The sequence below is a fragment of the Thermobia domestica genome, chromosome 2 (genome assembly GCF_964235325.1).
Source record: "Thermobia domestica chromosome 2, izTheDome1.hap1.1, whole genome shotgun sequence".
In the NCBI taxonomy this organism is placed as follows: domain Eukaryota; kingdom Metazoa; phylum Arthropoda; class Insecta; order Zygentoma; family Lepismatidae; genus Thermobia; species Thermobia domestica.
This window is the reverse complement of record NC_137455.1, coordinates 333,312,268-333,332,173: the sequence shown is the minus strand read 5'-3', so window position 1 is coordinate 333,332,173 and position 19,906 is coordinate 333,312,268. Positions and strand designations below refer to the sequence as shown.

Sequence of the window (19,906 nt, the reverse complement as noted above, 5' to 3'; positions counted from 1 at the left end):
AATTATGTAAATCTGAGTTATAAACAAGCATCACTTGCTTTGCAGTTGCGATACATGGAACTTAAGTTTTGAATACTCGTGCTGTTTCTCTTTTGTAATATAAATAGAACTGTATTCTTATGTATTTAACAGAAAATAAAGTTCTTCTTTGTAATTTTGATTTATATTACTTCCAATTACAGTTTTAGCACAGGATCATAACCGAAATATGCAATTAACTTATTTTAAAACCTGAATTTTTTTGTTCGATTTAATTTTGAACGGATGAAAGTTAAAGTGGAATAAGTTACTTTTCAGAAAAGAGAGACGAGAAAAAAAAAACAGATCTAGATAAGCCAATTTGGTAACATAAAAACTAGAGTAAGTCAGAGCTTCATTCTGAAAGATGGCAGATTTCAATAGGTGACTGAAAGTTCTTGTGATAAAAACAACTGTTTTGTTTATTTTTTAAGAAAAGTGGTGTTTAGTCAGATAAGCAAATGCAACCTGCACTACTTTAATTTTCATCTGTCCAAATGTACACTTACAATATTCTTGATTTTCGAAACAGAAGAAAATTATCTTAGCAATTAGTGATGTTATTGATCTCGCTATATGGTTTCCGAATTACTTGCTTCCTATGTTTCACGCACTTCATTTCGAATTTACAAATTTGTTTTGTAATATTTACTAATAAGAAGTTATGCGTGGCTTCAAATGTCTCTCTGAGCGACCACTAAAAATTTTTATCACAAAAAATACCAGCAGAAGGACAGGAACAGTCAGAGGGTGTAGTAGACAAACTCTTTTCTTTTCTATCAATGTTTAGTCTTGGAGTAAAGTCATTGCAATAGCTGAAATTGTTGAGTGGTAATTTAATATAGGTCACGAGTTCAATCTCAGGCAATTTCATTTCAGCTTTGTTGTTAAATATTGTATGAGTGAGTTTTTTTCTTTTTTTAAATATGATTATACAGTGCAAACCAGAGATGGAACCCTCACTCATTTTATTATCATGAGGACTACCCTAATCATCATTCATCCTCATTTTGATACATGAAAGTGAGAGCGAAAAGTGCTCATATCTGGTGAAGACCATACACACTGTGCATCCTGAATCTAAAATGTTTTTGCGCAGTAATTCAGTGGTAGAGCTGTTACCTCTCGTGCATAGGGTCCCTGGTTCGATCCCCGACCTAATAAGTTTGTGGTGGACAACATCGCGTCCGTGAATTTTCTCGAGGTACTCCAAATATCCTCCCACTATCTCATTCCATTAATTATTCCATCATCACTCACTTGCTTTAATCATCGTCTCTCTTAGCCTAAATGGCATAATCGAGGGAGGTTAAACTGAAATATGTCTTTTCATTTTTTCTAAAATATTTTTACGTCCTCCAATTCAACATTGTAGTCAGTGTTGGAAGACGTCTTGATCTTAACTTTTGGTAATTCTAAAGTTCTGGGCTCCAGGAATGTTTTCCTTTACGCCAGCTCTTTTTGCGTGAGTAATTACATTTTAAAAAAAAAAATTCTAATAGTCTTTTATTAGTTGACAACTAAAAATGTAAATTAACCTAATTTTAAAAAGAATAAAAATTGATATATCAATAGAGTAACTTAATTCGTATATTAACATACAGTAATGTATAGGTCACAGGAACTTTCAATAAACCCAAGGTCATTCTCTGATTAGTCCTTGGTTCACATTCAATTTTAATCAACTGATTCAGCTGACCCAAGTAGCAGACACATATGACGGGATGTGTCATTAGGTATATCTAAGCTAGACTTATAATTCATTCATGAAGTTGAAGCCTCGAGGGGAAAGAAATACTCTAAACCAAACAGTGATAACATATGCCTCTTCTTCATAATGGCTCAAGATAACTTGGTAAGTAGGTAATGTTTTAGTGTGCAATAACTATAGAAATGAATGCCTTGTTTAAGTATAGGTTTTTAATTTATTTAATTATTAAGCTTTGAAAACATGTTGAAATCCTGTGCATTTACTGTAGTTTCATATTTATCCGAAAATAATTACAGTTATCTGCTAATGGTATACTATACCATAAATTTTTGCTGATTTCACAAAGGTAAAGAATTAATAACATTTATTATTATTATTATTATTATTATTATTATTATATTGCCTTTTCCTTTAGCTTTTGTTATTATTAGTTTAATAGCAGAGCTCCTTCGTGGCTAAGCGATTAGTGTACGCGCTTTTGGCGTGAGAGAACCGGGTTCGATTCCCGACAAATTGCCGACTCATGTGGTTTGGGTTCCACGTTAATCAATAGGTCCCGTCTCATATAGCCTCGCTGCTGAAAGGGACCTTAAACTCAAAATCAATTCAACTTAATTAATAGCACTGGAGGAATGTGAGAAAAGTCACATCGGTAAAAATGAAACTTCTATCCCTTGAAATTAGGGAAAGAAATGTACCTAATGTTTATAGTTTTATATTTTAAATAATGCAACATAGAAATGTAAATGGTTATTTTCTTTCTTTGAAAATTCCACCAAATAGAAATGGAAGTGAACTGAAGTTTAACGCTTCGTTAAGCACCGAGGCTATTCATGAAGTCGATCTACAGCTTAAAGTGGGATCCGAGCAACCATATGAACACCGGCCGGGAATCGAATCCGGCTTTCTTGCATCAAAACCACGCACACTCACCATATAGCTACGAATGAGGTCTTCTACGAAATCGAATTTAGGCACTGAATTTGTATTTATTTATTTTCATTTCTTTATTTATTCATGTATTGTTTCTTAAGAACATCTCATACACATCAAGATATGTCTTGAATTTATTTTTATTAAACTCAATTTCGTAACATTTTCTAAGAGTTCTTGGTCTTCCAGAGGGCTTGTATTTGAGTGATATCAGGGTCCATTACCGATTTTTTTTTTTAACGGAAACTGGCTCTTTTTAATTTAAATAATTCTCTTATTACCTTTGAGTTTTGTATAAACACTGAAAAGTTTCGATTATATACAAGGTCGAACTTAGGATGTTCGATAAGGCTGAGGGCATAATCGAACTTCGGGTTTGAAAATTTATCGAGTTGCCATCGGTTACTCGAAACTGTTCGAGTATTTGAAATTATTGAAGTTTCGGGTATTATCGAAAGTTCGAATACTATCGAAGTTTTCAGTATTACCGAAAGTTCGAATATTATGAACATTTAGGATATGTGAAAGTTCTAATCTTGAGAATTTTATTATTACAGAAATTTTGGGTATATTTGAAACTTCAAATATTAACACAATTTCTGGTATTGTAGTGTTCTCGAAATTTCGAGCATCATTCAAACTTTGAATATTACTGACATTTTGGTTATTGTTGAATCATTAAAAATCTTCGTTCGCCAGGTATTCAAAAGTTTTCGAATGTCACCAAATTTTGCCAACCATGATTCTTTTTGTCTCGAGTTCTCCGAATGTTTCTAATGTTTCGAATGTTTCGAATACTTCGAATGCCCGAACAGTTCGAGTATCTTGGTCATTTCGAGTGCCTCGAACATTTTAAGAGTATCGAAAGTTCGATAATTCGATAAACTAAAATTATTTATCAACGAAACAGTTTCGAAATTTTATCGAATTGTTATTGATTACTCGATTACCGGAACGGCACTAGGCGAACCCCGGGCAACGCACTCCAAGGCTGTGCTTTTTAACTATCGGCTAAGCGAAAATACTGTATCTCTTTATATAGTAATATTTTACGCAGTGTAGTTACAAAGAACATACATTGTCATTTTCAATGTATCAATAATTAGGCACAAGAGTAGAATAAAAATAAATCTGATTCTTTTTATAACAAAAGAGGTTTATTTAAAGTAAATTATTATATTTATAGTACAGTAACAAATAACAGATTATGAAAGGACAAGTATATGCTTAGTATACTAGTTTAAGAAAAGGATTTTATTCATAATCATATACACAGATACAATATACTTACAATAGGTGCTCGCAAATACACTCAAACACAAATGCCCACGCATTTACATACTAAACGTGCTCGTCGTTAATATGTGTAATATGTCCATTCATACATTAGAATAAACTAACATTGGTTTATTCTAAATAAAGAACTATTACTATTATCTAAGATGGCCACTGATGTGTAGAAATTGTACTTCTTATATATATATTATCATACAGATATTAGAATATTTTAACCTGTTAGGCAATGAAATATAATGAATTCCACAAAATTTTGTTTAGCTAAAATATACAATTTATGGTTCAAATTTCTTTTTGTTAACATTTGTTTTATGTAGCTCAAAATGGTTAACTTTTGTTTTGTAATAATAACTGGAAATGCACTACATTTTGGCATTAAATGAACTGAAATGCAAGTTAAATGACATTTATCATGACATCTTTGCAGTTCTCTTATCGGTGAATTATTAAAAATTTTAACGATTAAAAAAAAATCTGATAGAATATGTAGTAACTGGTTGTGTGTAGTTTGCATTAGCTTCAGAACTGTCGAATAATAAATTCTGAATCGTGTGAATCTCAATTAATGCAAGCTGATACAAGAAGGTTGTGATTGATTGTTTGATTACATAATCATTAGTCAATTCTTTGAATAGAATTAAGAATTCTACAAGAACGATATGAAATTTCCAATTTAGCACACTATAATATCAATCAATAACGATCAGAATTTAAGTTTTAAAATACCTATTAGAATGATATAGGAATACAACTTAATGTGAGGCACTTAACACCAATTTCCATACCAGATTTTATTAGCAAGTGCGTTATTCTCCTTTGGATATCTTTGAACAAATATCTATTGAAATCTATATATATCCAAACCTACCCCGTCAGAGGACTCTGGTGTGATAAGTATTTGGACTATAGTATAGGCATACCTTCAAACCGAAAATCTTACGCTCAGAAATAGTATTTTACACTTTATTCGTGCATATCTGTGTTATGATAAATTGTTAAAATACACATATAGTGAATACACTTTAAATTACTTCTCAGTTCTGTAAATAATAAGGAAAATTCAATTTAAAATAGATAATTCTGCTTTTCTGAATTATATTTGTGAAGATTCACTTTGTCATAACGTAAATAATTTGTATACACAATCGAAACAAACTGTAATGAAACATTTCTGCACAGTAAATAAACATTTTTACGAGTAATCTCATCCCATTCTCTAAGACAATTATGAACATTCAAGTAGATGATTAGCCGATCAAGATGCCCGAAACAATTCTCAGATATTCCCAAAATGGCTGTCATTACTCGTATAATTTCCATTTACTCTGATTTCTGACGCACGATCTGCCATCTTTCGGGGTAATTTGGCATGACGCGATTCATAAAGGTAATTTGTATCACCAAGTAATTAAGTAGCCGTAATTCACACTCATTCATATAATATATACACTGTAACCATCTTAGGACTTATAACAGGATTAGTTTAACCACCGTAGCCTATTCGAGGTAGAAAACATAAAAGAACTTTGTAGTTAATGAGATGATAGTGCGAATATTTACACATCAGAAAATACTTTAAGGATAAGAACACGGGAACACGTGTAGATTCCGTAAAGTTGTCTTTCTTCCTCTGATAATATTTCACCCGCGAGTTTCGTCCTCGCCTCTAAATATTTGTTTACGCACTTCACAAGGTTAATGAATATACGCTGACAAGCAGCTTAGAACTGTTGCTGCAGTTAAAGTAACATTTTAGAGGTACTAGTGATGTATAAAATAATAACATGTTGACATTCTTATTTTCACTTAGTAGACTATATAAATATTTTACAATAATTATATGAGCTTAGAAAATATTAATTATGTTTCAAACTATCTTCGAAGACTACATTGTAGTTAAGTTAATGCATGATTTCTAATATATGATTACAAGCAAACTATTCGTTTCGTACAGCTGTAAACACTACATGAATATTCAGACCTCTGTTAGATGAAGTCGTAACTATTTAATTTGTTTATCTTCTACAGATCTTAATTTTGACGTAAACAAGTAATTTGTGCAGGCTGTTTAGTTTCGTGGATAAATGTAATAAGAGAAATTTCAAGTAAATCTAGCGCCATCTTACTTAAAATAATACTTTTAAAAGAAAAGCAAGAGAGGGTTCTATAATTTGAAAGTACTACAAATTGGAGATATGCCGTTTTGCTTTTGTCGCAGGCAATTGCCTCATGAATATCTTACGTCACAATAGGATGTACGGTATTTCTCAACTGCAAAGTTCTCCAACAGCCCTTTCATCTGTTTCACAGTATGTGTCAAGGTTCTGCCATTTCAGTGTTCTCCAATTTTAACTTTATTATTTGCTTTGCCATTAGACATTATCAAAAAAAGAAAAAAAATATATAGCGCAAATTTACTTCTAGTGATTCAGAATGTTAAACTCTAAAATACATTCAGTCCTTGTGAGTTAAGTAAATCAGTGCCTATGCCAAAAACAAGGGTTGTACACTCACGTCCAAAATTATTGTGGCATGTCTATAAATATGTTGTTGTAGGAATACAATTTGATAACGAATTCGCCCGGTATTTCTTATAATGTTAGTATGTGTATAATCGACAAATACATGTATGTGGTAAATTTCATGTCAAAAGAGCAGTAAATAAGAACAATATAACGAAAAGAAACTTTTCTTGTCCATTTAGCAACATTTTGTTTCACTTATTCTAATTTTCGTATCTATAATTCTTTTCCTGTGAAATTTATCACAAATTTACATTTCCGGATTATACACATAGTAACAATATTAAAAGTACATTGCAAAATCATTATCAAATTATTTTCTGGCAAGAAGACAGTTATAGATATGCGACAATCATTTTGGACATGAGTGTACATTTTTTTTTATGACGAAGGAGTAATAATTAATTTCTAAACACCTGTTCTTACACCTGTTGAAAATATTCCCGTTCTATGAAATACATTTTTTTTACAGTAAGCACTATAATGATTTAAATATAACATCTCAAGAAATTTTTTTACATTTTCATTACTTTTTTTACGTTTTTTAAAAAAGTATGTTTCAAGATTTATTTAAGTAAACTAACTAGGGATGATTCCATACCGGGACCAAGTACCTGGATAAAACCTATATATCGCCTGAAAGCTCTTGCCATGAGAAGTACGAAACCGTTTTCAAATCACGGGGAAACCCCCAACCTGACCCTATAAGAGGCCAGTTTGTTATATGTCACCTTCGTTATATATTCGTTCAATTGCAAGCACGCCATTTGCAACACTGTTATATTTACACTTGGTTGGCAACACTGACAATGTAGAATGGTTGGAAGATGGTCACACACAACGTCTTTTTGCTATAGTGTCGTGTAATGTTTCTGCCAATCTTGGTGTATAATCGTCTCATCGTACGAACCTATTTCACACCTTCTCATTTTTACAATTGGTTGGCAACACTGACAAACTGGGGTCCTTGAAAGAGGAATACGTCCACAATATATTTTCTCTAGTGACGAATGGCGTTTATCCACGTTACATGGATATACATTCAGTGGTAGCAAAATCTTCTGCCACATTGTATTTACAATTTGTTGGCAACACTGACCAAATGGGTATGTTTGGGTGCCAAGTGATTTTATCAAACCCTTGCCCGAGCCACGTTCTAACAACGAGCCAAAGAGGAACATGATGGGCTAAGGTGCTTACGCGTGATGCATTGTAACATTCATTTTTAATTGTGTCGAATATGCCATACATATGGTCAAAAGCACTAACAAACTGGTCCCTTGTAGAGTCAGGTTTTGGGTTTGCCCGTAATTTGAAAACGGTTTCGTACTTCTCATGGCAAGAGCTTTCAGACGATGTATAGCTTTTATCCAGGTACTTGGTCCCGGTATGGAATCATCCCTAGTAAGTTAAGTTAAATTTTATCACACTGAGAAAGGACACACATTTCGTTAGTATAGAAATGCAGAGAAATATTGAAGTTGCAGCGCACTAGTGACACTTGTGGGAGTTGTACTATTGCTGAAGTTCAATCACTTCACTTTACCACACTTTTTATTGCTCTTTTCGCTTTCAGCTTGTACTTCTGTAAATACGATGTTGTCAACATGAAACCTGGTGTTAACTCTATATTTATAGTTCGCTGTACTGCAGAGTTATGTTGTTGCACACTTTGTGTCTATTCTTGTCTTTTGTATTTGATAGATACTCTGTCAGTTACTCTACAAAACTCTACCAAAGTGCAAACAATGCCATTAGGGTTTTGTTTTGTAAATGATGGTTGTTGTATACTATATTTGCACTGGTTTGGCAGATTGAGAGTTGACTAGCTTGTTTATCTGTGACCATTAGGACCTGCCATGGCCATTTTCACCCTCTGAGCAATGGTTTCTTTGGTGCTACAATATACAGCGCCAATATATCTTCTTCTTCATCATCATCTTTTAATGCTGCTCTGTTATCCCTCAAGGTTCTATAGTAAGGCTTTTTCTTGACACTCCGAAACGATTGTTTTGTAAATTCGAATGATGGAGGCGGTGGAGCTAGCACAACTTTAGGAGTATTAAAGTTGCCCTGTTGATCGAAGTTCCCCCTAGTTGCAAGTTCTACTTGCGTCCGTTGACTGAAGCTTGACCCAAATGAACTTGATGGTCTAAACGGAAAATTATTTGACGGCCTACTGTTGATTGTAAAAGAACTGAAAGTTGATGGTTGGAAAGGGTTAAAGTTGTTCTGGCTCGAGAAAGAAGAATCTCTAAAGTTATTATTAACAGGGAATCTTTGTTGATTGAATTGAGAATTACTTGTTTGGAAACTGTTAAAATTGCCTCGTGGTCTATTAAAACTTTGTTGTTGGAAGGACGAGGTAGGTTGCAAAGAGTTTATTGTGCCAATCTGGGTGTTGAATCGTGGATTTCTGGAGCGTGTATTAAAGTTTTGTTGTTCAGGATTAAATGAAGAGAAAGTTTGTTGTTGATTAAAGGTAGGAGGGGGAGAGAGGCTATTGAAGCTTTGTTGATTAAACGAAGGAGTAGGTCTCTGAGAGCTGAAGCTCGATTGGGTTTGGAAGCTGTTGAAGTTCTGATTATTATTGTTGAATGTTGATGATTGAGGTCGTGAGCTAAAACCAAATTGATTTTGAGGCTGTTTCAAAAGGTTGAAATTTTGGTTAAATCCATCCTGTTGAACGGAGAATGAATTACTTGGTTGCAAAGTAAAGGATGATTGTGATTGCTGACTGGAAAATCCTCGCTGGCTAGAAGGAAAACTGGAAGAACTGAAAGATCCCTGGAAACTGTTAAAGTTGGGATTTGGAAGTGATTGAGAAACGCTTGGTTGTATATCAAAGCTTACTTGGTTTTGTTGTTGTGGATTGCTTCTGAAGAACTGATCATTGAAGCCATTATTGGATGGTTGCTGCTGTTGTGGAATAGAGTTGAACGATGGTTGATTATTTCTGCCAAAATTGGACGAAAATTGTTGATTGTTGTTGGTGTTACTAGTGAAGAAGTTTTGATTGCTAGACTGGAAAGGAAAACTTTGTTGCTGTGATCTGAAGATATCATTGTTGGCTTGGAATGACACAGAAGGTTGAGACACGAACGATTCTCTCTGCTGTTGTTGTTGAAGTCGTAGCAATCTCTCTTGCTCTTTTCTCTGCTCTTCTTGAAGTTTCCGTAGTCTCTCCTGCTCTCGTCGCTGCTGTTCTTCGAAAGCCTTAATCCGCTGTAATTGTACTTGTTGTTCGGGAGTTAATCCCACATGAGTACTTACATGTTGAATGAGGTCTTGCTCAGGGAGTTTATTAGTAAAACTCTGCACGTCTTTGCTATCCTGTTCCAGAGGAAGGATTGTCTTTGTAAGGCCAGTGCTCCCATCTTGCTGAACTGTAAAGGCAGCAACTAGCGGAGCCTGAAATATATCAACGGTTATATTACCATCAGGTTTCTCACTCTGTTCAATGATATTCTCCGCTGTGATGTTACTGGAAAAGAAATTATTTAGTTCTCCGGCATCTACAAAGTTTGATGAATCATCTTCAACAGCTGAAGGTGGAGGAGTTTCTGATTCTTCGTTCTTATCAAAGAAGAATGCCACGGGAGGTTCCGGAGTTGATGGTTCGTTTTGTTCAAAGTTGTTGGGTGCATTGTCATTATTGGAAGTTGCACGATTCGAAGCCTTTTGCCGGTTAGTCCCAGGTGTAATGACAGCGCTAAACAGAGCCTGCTTTAACTGTTCTTCCGGTACTGGGCTCGAGGCTTCTTCTTCGCCGTGAACGAAGGATACAAGAAGCAGGAAGCCCTGAAAATAGAAAGAGAGACATGGCATATTAATTGTAAGTTTGAGTTCACCTTTTATTTTTTAATTAACTCAGTATTAATATTAGAATATTGGATTAATTGACCTTCATAAAAAAAATAAATAAGGTATCGAGATGCTAATTTCCTTTGTTTCATTCAAATAATAATAATCTAATATAAAATGTACAGTTGCCACAAAAGTTCATGCTCTCTTTTACAGAAGAACAAAAGTGGGTTTTCTGTGTCTTTGGATAAAGAGTTAAAATAAGAATTCAGAAGATGTTTCTCAGCGGCCCATCGTGGAGGATATTTTCAAGACGAATATCAGTTATCTAAAGGAAAAAATTAAGTCAATTTGAGAGATTACGTAATAAATATATCTTCATAGCCGATCAGGCGGACCGGATGTTACACATTTCTGTTCTAGAGTGTACTGCATGCAAGAACACACAACTAAAGAAAAGAGAAAGAAACCTTTATAAAGTTAATATTAAACCTACAATTGTAAAGTTGAAATTCAAGGGAAAAAACACTAATATCAATTTAAATTATTTTGTATTATTTCTTCGTAATGTGCACAATACACACTACCTTCAAAACCCGAAACTTTTCCTCTAATTGTAAACTTCGGTTTCTGATTAGTAATAAGGCAAAACATTCCTCTTTGAATGTCCCAGACAAGTAAACCATTTCATATTTTAGCACTGTTAATTATATATTGAATTATGAAATGTGTGTGTACACACAAGGGCGCCAGGTATTGAAAATGAGTGGGGGGTGCTCTCACTAGATCCAAGGACTGGGGAAATTTTGGTATTTTTTTAAAAAGAAAATTTAAAGTTTAGTGGAGAGGTAACAGTACGTTCCACCTTGGTGTTCCCTTTATAAGACGAAAAAATTGTTTAATTACTGCATTCTGAATAGAAAATCCTGAAAAACATACAGGAATAAAAGAAAATCGATCATTCGATAGGACAGAAAAATTGCAGATTGGTGGACACCCTCTGATTCCAACAAATTATCTATAGAACTATTAGGTTAAGATTCAAGACACAATTGTTTTACTAAAAAGTTTAGTGTTAGCAAAACCAGTTCTGAAAATGTAGCACATTTCATGGAGCAAAATTATAATCTAAAATTTATGAATAAACTAGAACTTTATTATAACTATATATAAAACATTTATTGAGACAGCTTAAATTCGAGAGAGAAAACACTTAAAACACTGTCCACAAATTTCTCGTTTCAAAAATTTTAACACAATATAACAGTAAAAAGGTTAAGGAATTCTTTGAATAATGATGTTTAGCTAACACCATACCCAAAATAGCTGTATATAGCTTTAGTTTTGTAAACTGAGCTCTCTCAAGCTCAGGATAAAATGTTTTCCGAACAGAAAACAACATGTAAGGAATACAAGATTTTTTTACAAAAAAAAAAAAAGAAAAAAAAAGAAAAAAAAAGAAAAAAAGGAAAAAGTTTTGTAAACGTTTCTTGGTTTTGGGTAATTTTTCTGTTGCCTGCCAGATTACATTTAGGCAACCTGGAAAACATTCATCAAAATATGTAACTTCCATGAGCTTGACAAGATGGCTAAGCAACCAAAATGACATTTGGGATATGGTGGTTGCATAATGTACACTTGTTGAAAAAATTGCAATGCTAGTTTGAAAACAATCAAGACAAACTGAACATTGGACTCACAAGTACTGCATGTGTAAACGCACTTTCTTAATTGTAAAATCCACTGCATGTTAAACAAAAGTGGTACTTGAACAAGAAAGTCATTTAAAAAGCGAAAATTTCCGTTTTCTCCCCTCCCTCTAAAAAAAAATGGCTTTTTGTCGAAAATATATTTTTTTTTTACAAAGCTTCTTTTCTGCATCTCTAGTTCTCACAGCTGACAATCGAGGGATCTCGGGATATAGAATTCCACTCAGCCTAACAGAGGCTTTTCGGGCACTTGACCCAGAAAATTTTGAAAATTGACCCTCCTGGAAATGGAGTTTAGGAATCTTTGAATGAAAATGGAACAAAAATGTACAGTGGAAAATATGTATTGTTGAATATGAGTATGGTGGCGTCACCAGAGAGGCTCTAAAATTCTAAGGTTCTAACACTCGATCTGAGTTCTCGTCACGTCGTTCTGAACGGCGAGCATTTGTAATATAAAAAGTGGGAAAATTTTTCGCTGAAATTAGCACGGAGAAACATTTGTTCAATTTGTCATTTAAAAAATTGTCATCATCACAATTCTAAGATTTTATTGTTTTCATCCCTGGTGATTTTTGCCCAAAGTTTGTATCAATCCCCTTCATTCTCTGAAAATATTATCCCCACTACCGTTTAAGAAATGTTGCTAAATTATTACAATTTCCCTCTTTTTCTTTTCTTTGTGTTTTTCTTTCCTTTTCTCTTTTCCATTTCCTTTTTTGCTTTTTATGTAGGTTCTCGAACACCGTAGCACCCTCGGCGTTGGCGTCTCTATGTACAAAAGTGGTGTATTGAGCCCAGAAAGGTTTAAATCCATTAAAATATAGAATTCCTTAAATTTTAGAATTCCGGAGTTTCCCAGAAACTTCTATTACTAGTATGTATAATTTAAAATGAATATATTAACCAGTTGAGAATGTTCCAAGGGCATTGCCAGAACGAACTTAAAATAAAAAGAATGGAGAGATGGAGCGGGAAGGATAACTGTGATTGCTTCTACATGTTAATCTTTTTATCCGTACCTTCTCTTTCTCGCAAAATATCATCTCTTTATGACTTCCGGTTTCCGGTTTCCGAGTTATGGCCATAAATCTCCCAGAATTCGAACTTTTTTTTGGCTAATATGTGAGGAACTGTGACCAGTTTGTTATTTGCCAATGGCAACTAATAAACAGACAGACACACACACCCACACACAGACATAGAGAATTCAGTAACGAAGTTTTTTGAGTCCGTTGAAAATGAAAATTATAAAAACTACAACACTGAATAAAAATATATATTACACTATTCTTTTTAAAAGATACATGTATACAACATATTCAAAATCTGCGTAAAGTGGTGTTGTACAGTTTTGGAATACTTTCTGTACCCTTTTGTCGCTAGAACGGAAAACATAATTGAAGGAGATACAGTATTTCCATCGAAGCATTACTTTAAAAAAAAAATACTGAATATGCAGTAAGAACGAGACAAAAGTAAATGAAGCGGAAAGAAAATGAATTAAGCAAGATTTTGTCCCATAATTCTCATAGTTCATCCTGTGATCGAACCAACGTTCTCACATAATAATGTCACATTACTAACAAGCAAAGCCACTCCTGTTATCCTTTCGTTTCTTAAAGAGCTATTTGTGAAGGGCAAACAACTACTTTCTTTTCTACACGGGTTGCTAATGGAGAGATGATGTTTTCTCTGCAGTCGAAGAAGATTTCAGGGTCGCTTCTCTGTACGTACAACACTGACAATTGTTTTCAGTGAAAGGACTTTCATCTACTTTCACTTACTTGTTGCTGGAGTAACACATATTATACATATTACATTTGAACTTTTCTACTAATGAATAGCATTTACTTTAAACAAGATTTATGATCAAGTGCATACGAATCATTCACTCATAATTTGTTCTCTCATATTAACCATTGTATAGCTTTAACATTCACCAAGCTCTTCTCATAGATATTCCTATCCCACGCTCTAAGCAATTAATAACCAATACAATTTATGTCACGCACAAACGGTAATTTTCCTACAAAATTTAAAGAACATTTCATTCTCCCATCAGTATTAGATCTTTATGAGTTAGTAAAATTTGAATTTATAACCTTTACAAAGAAAATACGTACTTAAGATTTCAGCGATAGGTTTATATATGAAAATAAAATACATACTGGAATTATGTGATATCAGTGTTTCAAAGATGTATATATCAATGTATGAAGAATAAATTATAAAGTATGTTATGAATATATATAGAAGAATTTGCATTTTCAAAGCTATGACGCAACTTCTATATAATTTGCGTTATTTTGTAATACTTTGTAATCAAATTTACAGACAAAATGAGATAGAATTTTCGTGTGGAGATATGGGTCGAGACAGAGCTCTTACAATAGAAAAAGATACCCTTTCCGAAACATCACTTTCATTTCATTTTCCAAGGCGAGACTTATCGTACCCAAGAAGGGTACGTAGGACCCTCAAGCTAACATAATAATTCTGTAACGTCGAAATATATCTAAATCCATCACTGATTAAAATCAGTTTTCAATCAAGCAACCCCACATCTAACAATTTCCCTTATTTCCATTTAGAGTAACTGAGCGCCCCTTTTCCTCAATGTTTTCTTCACGTCGATACTTATGTAAGAACTAAACGTATTGCATTTCTTTAGTCTCTCACCCCTACCATAAAAATACTACTTTTAAAAACAAATTAAATTGTTCAAACTAAATCGTTTTTGGTAATTAAGCAAGTTGTTAATATAATTTTTGTTTTAAATTAGGCGAACTTTTATTTTAATGAAATAACTTATCATGGTTTTGTTTTGACTGAAATGCAAGCAAGTGAAAGAAAGGCATGAATAAATAAAGAAATCAATCAAAAGCTAATTGTGGTAGGGGCTCGAATTTTAATATCATCCATTAATCGCAGAATATTTCTCATCTGTTTTCGTTTTCTTTCTATTGCAAGCCCCAAACCTCATACTATTACTATTATTTCTTCTCGAAGAGTTCTAAACATTCTTCTTCTTCGTTCTTCAACTATCGTAACGAAAGCCAATGTAACGAAATGTTTTTAGCCCTTCCCCTATTTAATGTGTTAAAACATTTCATTTTTTACAAATTTCGAAATTCCAGAATAATGAATGAGTTGACTTGAGTTGAATTTCAGTTTAGCGTCCCTTTCAGCAGCGAGGCTATATGAGACGTGGACCTACTGATTAACGTGGAATCCGAACCACATGAGCTTCCGCCGGGAATCGAACCCGGGTCTCCCGCGCCAAAGGCGCGTACGCTAACCGCTTAGCCACGGAGGAGCTCAGAATAATGAATGAAAATTTCATGTTTTTGATAATTAAAATTCTTCCCTTTTAAAATACACTGATGATGAAATTGTGCAGACATTATGATTGATAAAAGTCCTTATGACGTTGAGGTGGAAGATGAAGAAGTGCCTCAAAGTGATCGACATAGCAAGAAACATGGCATGTAGTCTTCAAGATTTTCATCTGTCACACAGTCTATTGTGTCTGGGAGTGTTTAGAAGAAAGTAGTTTTTTTTTTTTTTTTTTTAAATAGAAGTTCAGAACATTGTGTACAGTACAATGTTAAGATGTGATACCAATGCTGAAAAATCATGGCCCCTAGAGGAAACAAGAACTTGCACACTGTGAACACTCATCAATATTAACTCAATTAATTAAAATAAGCACATGATCTCAGTCTCAAACTCACGCCACATGTAAAATGCGTGGACATAGCCAAGCGTAGCAAACAGTCGTCTGCACTTTTGCCGTTTTTATGAAAACAGCCAAGTAACAACCCAAAAATTGCTAAATTTCTGTAGTATCAAAGTATTGTCGATAATCTTGCAATATCGATAATTTTGTATTACTGATAATGTTTTTTACTGATCTCCGACATTTGTCTGGAATTCCCTCCCTTTATGGGCAGTCATAAGATCAGTATAATAAAATTTCATTATTTCGAAAGTATCCAAAATTTCATTAGGTCTATTTTAGTGTATTTGTTGATTAGTTTTCTCTTTCATTGTTCACTACTTTAGTAAAAATAAGCGTTTGAGATACCACATGAACAAACCCAAGAAATCAGAATCCCACCACCACCATCAAGTGCTTGGGGGCAATTCCTCTCCAAAATATATCACTCTCATCAAAACAAGGGCCGCGGTGGCTCAGTGGTAGAGCGTTCACCTCTGGTGCGTGAAGTCCCTAGTTTGATCCCAGCTTGTGCCAAGTGAACTTTGTGGTGGACAAACAGTGTGCGTCTGTTTTCTCGGAGTTCTCCCGTTTCCTCCCTCTTCATTCTTCATTCCATCATTTCATTCATTTCTCATCATCACCGTCTCCTTTAGCCTCGCCGGCATATTCGTTGGACGTAAAACTCAAAGATTTCATTTCAATAAAACAAGTAGTAGAGGAGACCGGAGATAGTTGTAGCCATGGGCGGCGATTAGGGGGGGCAAGAGGGGGCAGTTGCCCCCTCCCACTTTTTTGAAGTGACCACTTAACTCTTTTAAATTATATCATCTATTTTTCGGTGATAGGCTAGAATTTTCATTATTCGATTTAAGAAAGTACCAAAAAAGTTTTTTACTTGTTTTTTTCTGAAGCCTAGAGGCATTGTAGAACATGTTACATATGCTTTCACGCCTTTCTGCGTCGAGACTTAGTGTGATGACGTCATAACTAAAAATATTTTTATGACTTTTTAATTACTTTTTGCAGGGTTTACTTTTGCACTTAGAAGATTGAAATTTTGCACACACATTCAGTGCATCCCTTAATATTTTCCAGATTATTTTCAGATTTCTGCGATAAAACAGTGGGGTCCAGAGGGACAAAAAGGTAAAAAAAAAAAAAAAAAAGGATATATTTTTAACAAATCACTTTTTTCGCAATTTTTCCTCCTCAGATACATGATGGAGACATGTGAGTGGTACCGTTTGGAAGGCTGTTCTCTTCTAAAAAGAATGATGTACGAACCATGATCCTATAGCACGGCCAACAAGAGATGGTCTCTGACGTTTCTTACCACATGCGGTGGAACATTGCAGCCCCTACTTTGATACCAAGTGTTATAAACCACGATCACTCTGTCTTATACCATTAATTAAATTGCCAGTACAGTTGCACCGAAAAAAACCTTGACACGCGAGTAGTGGCAATGTCACTGCGAGCTGTCAGAGACGTGTCTCAGGGAATTTTTACCTGAGATCCTTTTTTATACGGGAATCTGGATTATTGTAGAAATATTATTTTTGGCGGGCTTCTTTTGCAGCTAGAAGATTTAAATTTTGCACACACATTTAGTACACCCCTTAGTATTTTTCAGATTTGTTTCAGATCTCTGCGTTAAAATAGGGGGTACAGAGGGGCAAAAAAGTACAAAGAAGGAATATTTTTTAAACAAATAATCCATTTTTTCCTGATTTTCCCACCTCAGGTATATAATGGAGACATGTGAGTGGTACCGTTTGAAAGTATGTTCTATTCTGAAGGGAATGATGTACGAACAATGATCATAGTATAAATAGGGATGTCTCAGAAAAATTTTATATTACATACGGGTCATCTGGGGCATTGTGGGAATGTTCTTAGCTCATTGGTAAACATTTTCCCGCACTTAGTTTTCAAGATAGAAGCTTGAATTTTTTTATATACATTTAGTACACCCCTTCGTATTTTCCAGTTGATTTTGAGATCTGTGCGTTAACAAAGGGGGTCCAGAGGGAATCAAAGTATGAAAAAATCAGAAAAAAATCCAGATTTTCCTCAAACTTTCCCGCCTTAGTGACATGATAGGAAAACGTAAATGAAACCGTTTGAAAGGTTGTTCTATTCTGAAGAGAATGAGGTACTAACCATGATCCTAGGATAGATAGGGATGATGCTGTAGCTGATTGACTGAAATTCAATAATTTACCTTTAAAAAGTCATAATTTAAAATGGTTAATGTATATAGTTGCATTTGGAAATGTAAAATTTTTGCATATATTACTAGTTCATAGAAAAAATGGTACCATATAATATTTGTCGTTGCGTAAGAGTGTGTTGGTTATTTGTCTTCCTTTGAGTTAAGAACAGCTACAGGAATTGCGTTTTAATTGCAATTCAAAGGAATTAATATTATAATTGCGTCGTAGCATATGCATGTAGTATTTACTGTTTTTCATTTTTTAAGAGTAATAACATAAATTTAATGGCAAGTGTGGAGTTAAAAATGTAAGTTGTTCATTAATCCCCGTTTCAATATAACTTCTACAAAACAAGCCTTATTATTCATTAGTATGATAAATAATATCCTTTCTATTTAGTTGTTTTACAAATGTTATTAAATAATCTGATCACACAATTTTCCAGACAGAATTTTAAGATGTTCATGAGCAAGGAATCATGAGCAATTAAGTAAATTACTCTTGTCAATTTACTTAATTAAATATGAAACACGATATACGGTATTTTAACTGAAAAATATAGTATCCTATTAGTTATACAACTTTTCGTCATACAAAGTGTTAGAAACAACGAGGAACACTAACATTGATATACACATATTCAGATCATATCTTGCCCCCCCACTTTTAACGTCCAATCGCCGCCACTGGTTGTAGCAAAACTGACTGTAGACTAAATTTTATTCAATTTATGAACTTTTGCCGTTTCTTAAGAGCGTTAATATGATGCTTGATTGTGCCATTTTAGTGAAAAATTCCCTTTCTCCCAAATAAATCTAATGGATGCGACTTGTGCCCTAAGACTCACCTGTGGGCAGCTCTATAAAAAAAAATAGTAAAAGCAATAATTTAAACAAATACTCCATTAGAAAATATGTATTACAACGACAGCGTCGATGCGGCATTACTGGTGACGGAAAAAGATTCGGCGAATACTTCCTTCTTAGTATCGCATTGATTCCAGGAAACAAAACAAATAAAAAACAAATTCTGCAGGGGATAAAATCGTGAGACGGTAAAATTTGCAATGAAAGGGAATGGAGAAAACAAAAGATTTACTGATAAAAGTGTGCAGAAAACGACTCACGACAGAAAGAACAGACAAGGAAAAAAAAATCGTATTTAAAATTATTTCGGCATTCAAACAAGCAAGGAGTTGTATTCATCCAATGATCACGGTTCCTTGATCAAATATGTTTGTATAGCCTGGCCTTTGTGCTGCCCTTTTATTGAATTAGCGCGGTCTTCGCACGCACAAAAATAAAGGGGAAAAAAATAACTTCCTTATCGTCCATGTATATAACACGTGACGTCAATCCTTTCCCAGACGAAGACATTCACGAAAATTCCTACCATGAGATAATAAAGAAAAGCCGCCATTGGAAGGAAACAAAAGAAACGTAACGACATGGAATATACGTACAAAGACGAAGTCGTTAACTGTTTCTTCTTCGTATTACTATTATTACACGCACTTTCACAATAATTGCGTTTACTCCCATTTTTTAATGTAGACGAATGAACGTTAACGCGTGTAGATTGCGTTTTTATACTGTATCAATAGGATTCAAGAAACGTACACGTTTTACCAAAAGACGACGTTGACCTTTCACGATTGTAACGACAACTATAGGTATTAGCTTCTTCCGCACGACATTTTGCAATATAGCCAGGTAATTTTACTGCATAGAGTAAAAATACTTGTTAAAAATTTCTATTTTATTTTCATTAATGTGTAAAAGCATTGTAAGAACGAGGTTATACTGTACGCAATACTAACTTGTCATTATTTACCTAATATATGAATATACGTACGTAGGCCTATATAGTAAAAAACTATTAAATTTGGTGCTAAATTCGATTTATATCTTTGGAGCTTTGTAGATACGGTGCATGTTATTTTCAAAATGGCCACTATTTTAAACTGGTCAATT

General features: G+C 34.0%; 1 protein-coding gene across 1 annotated transcript in view; it reads right to left on the bottom strand.

Moving 5' to 3' along the window:
- Nucleotides 1–3,803: 3,803 nt before the first annotated feature.
- Nucleotides 3,804–19,906, bottom strand: part of LOC145678713 (uncharacterized) — a 117,584-nt gene continuing 101,481 nt past the window's right edge. The window contains exon 2 of the mRNA XM_081749140.1: nt 3,804–10,281. Within this exon, the coding sequence (XP_081605266.1) occupies nt 8,350–10,281 (1,932 nt within the window). The 3' untranslated portion in view covers nt 3,804–8,349. The remainder of the gene's footprint in view (nt 10,282–19,906) is intronic.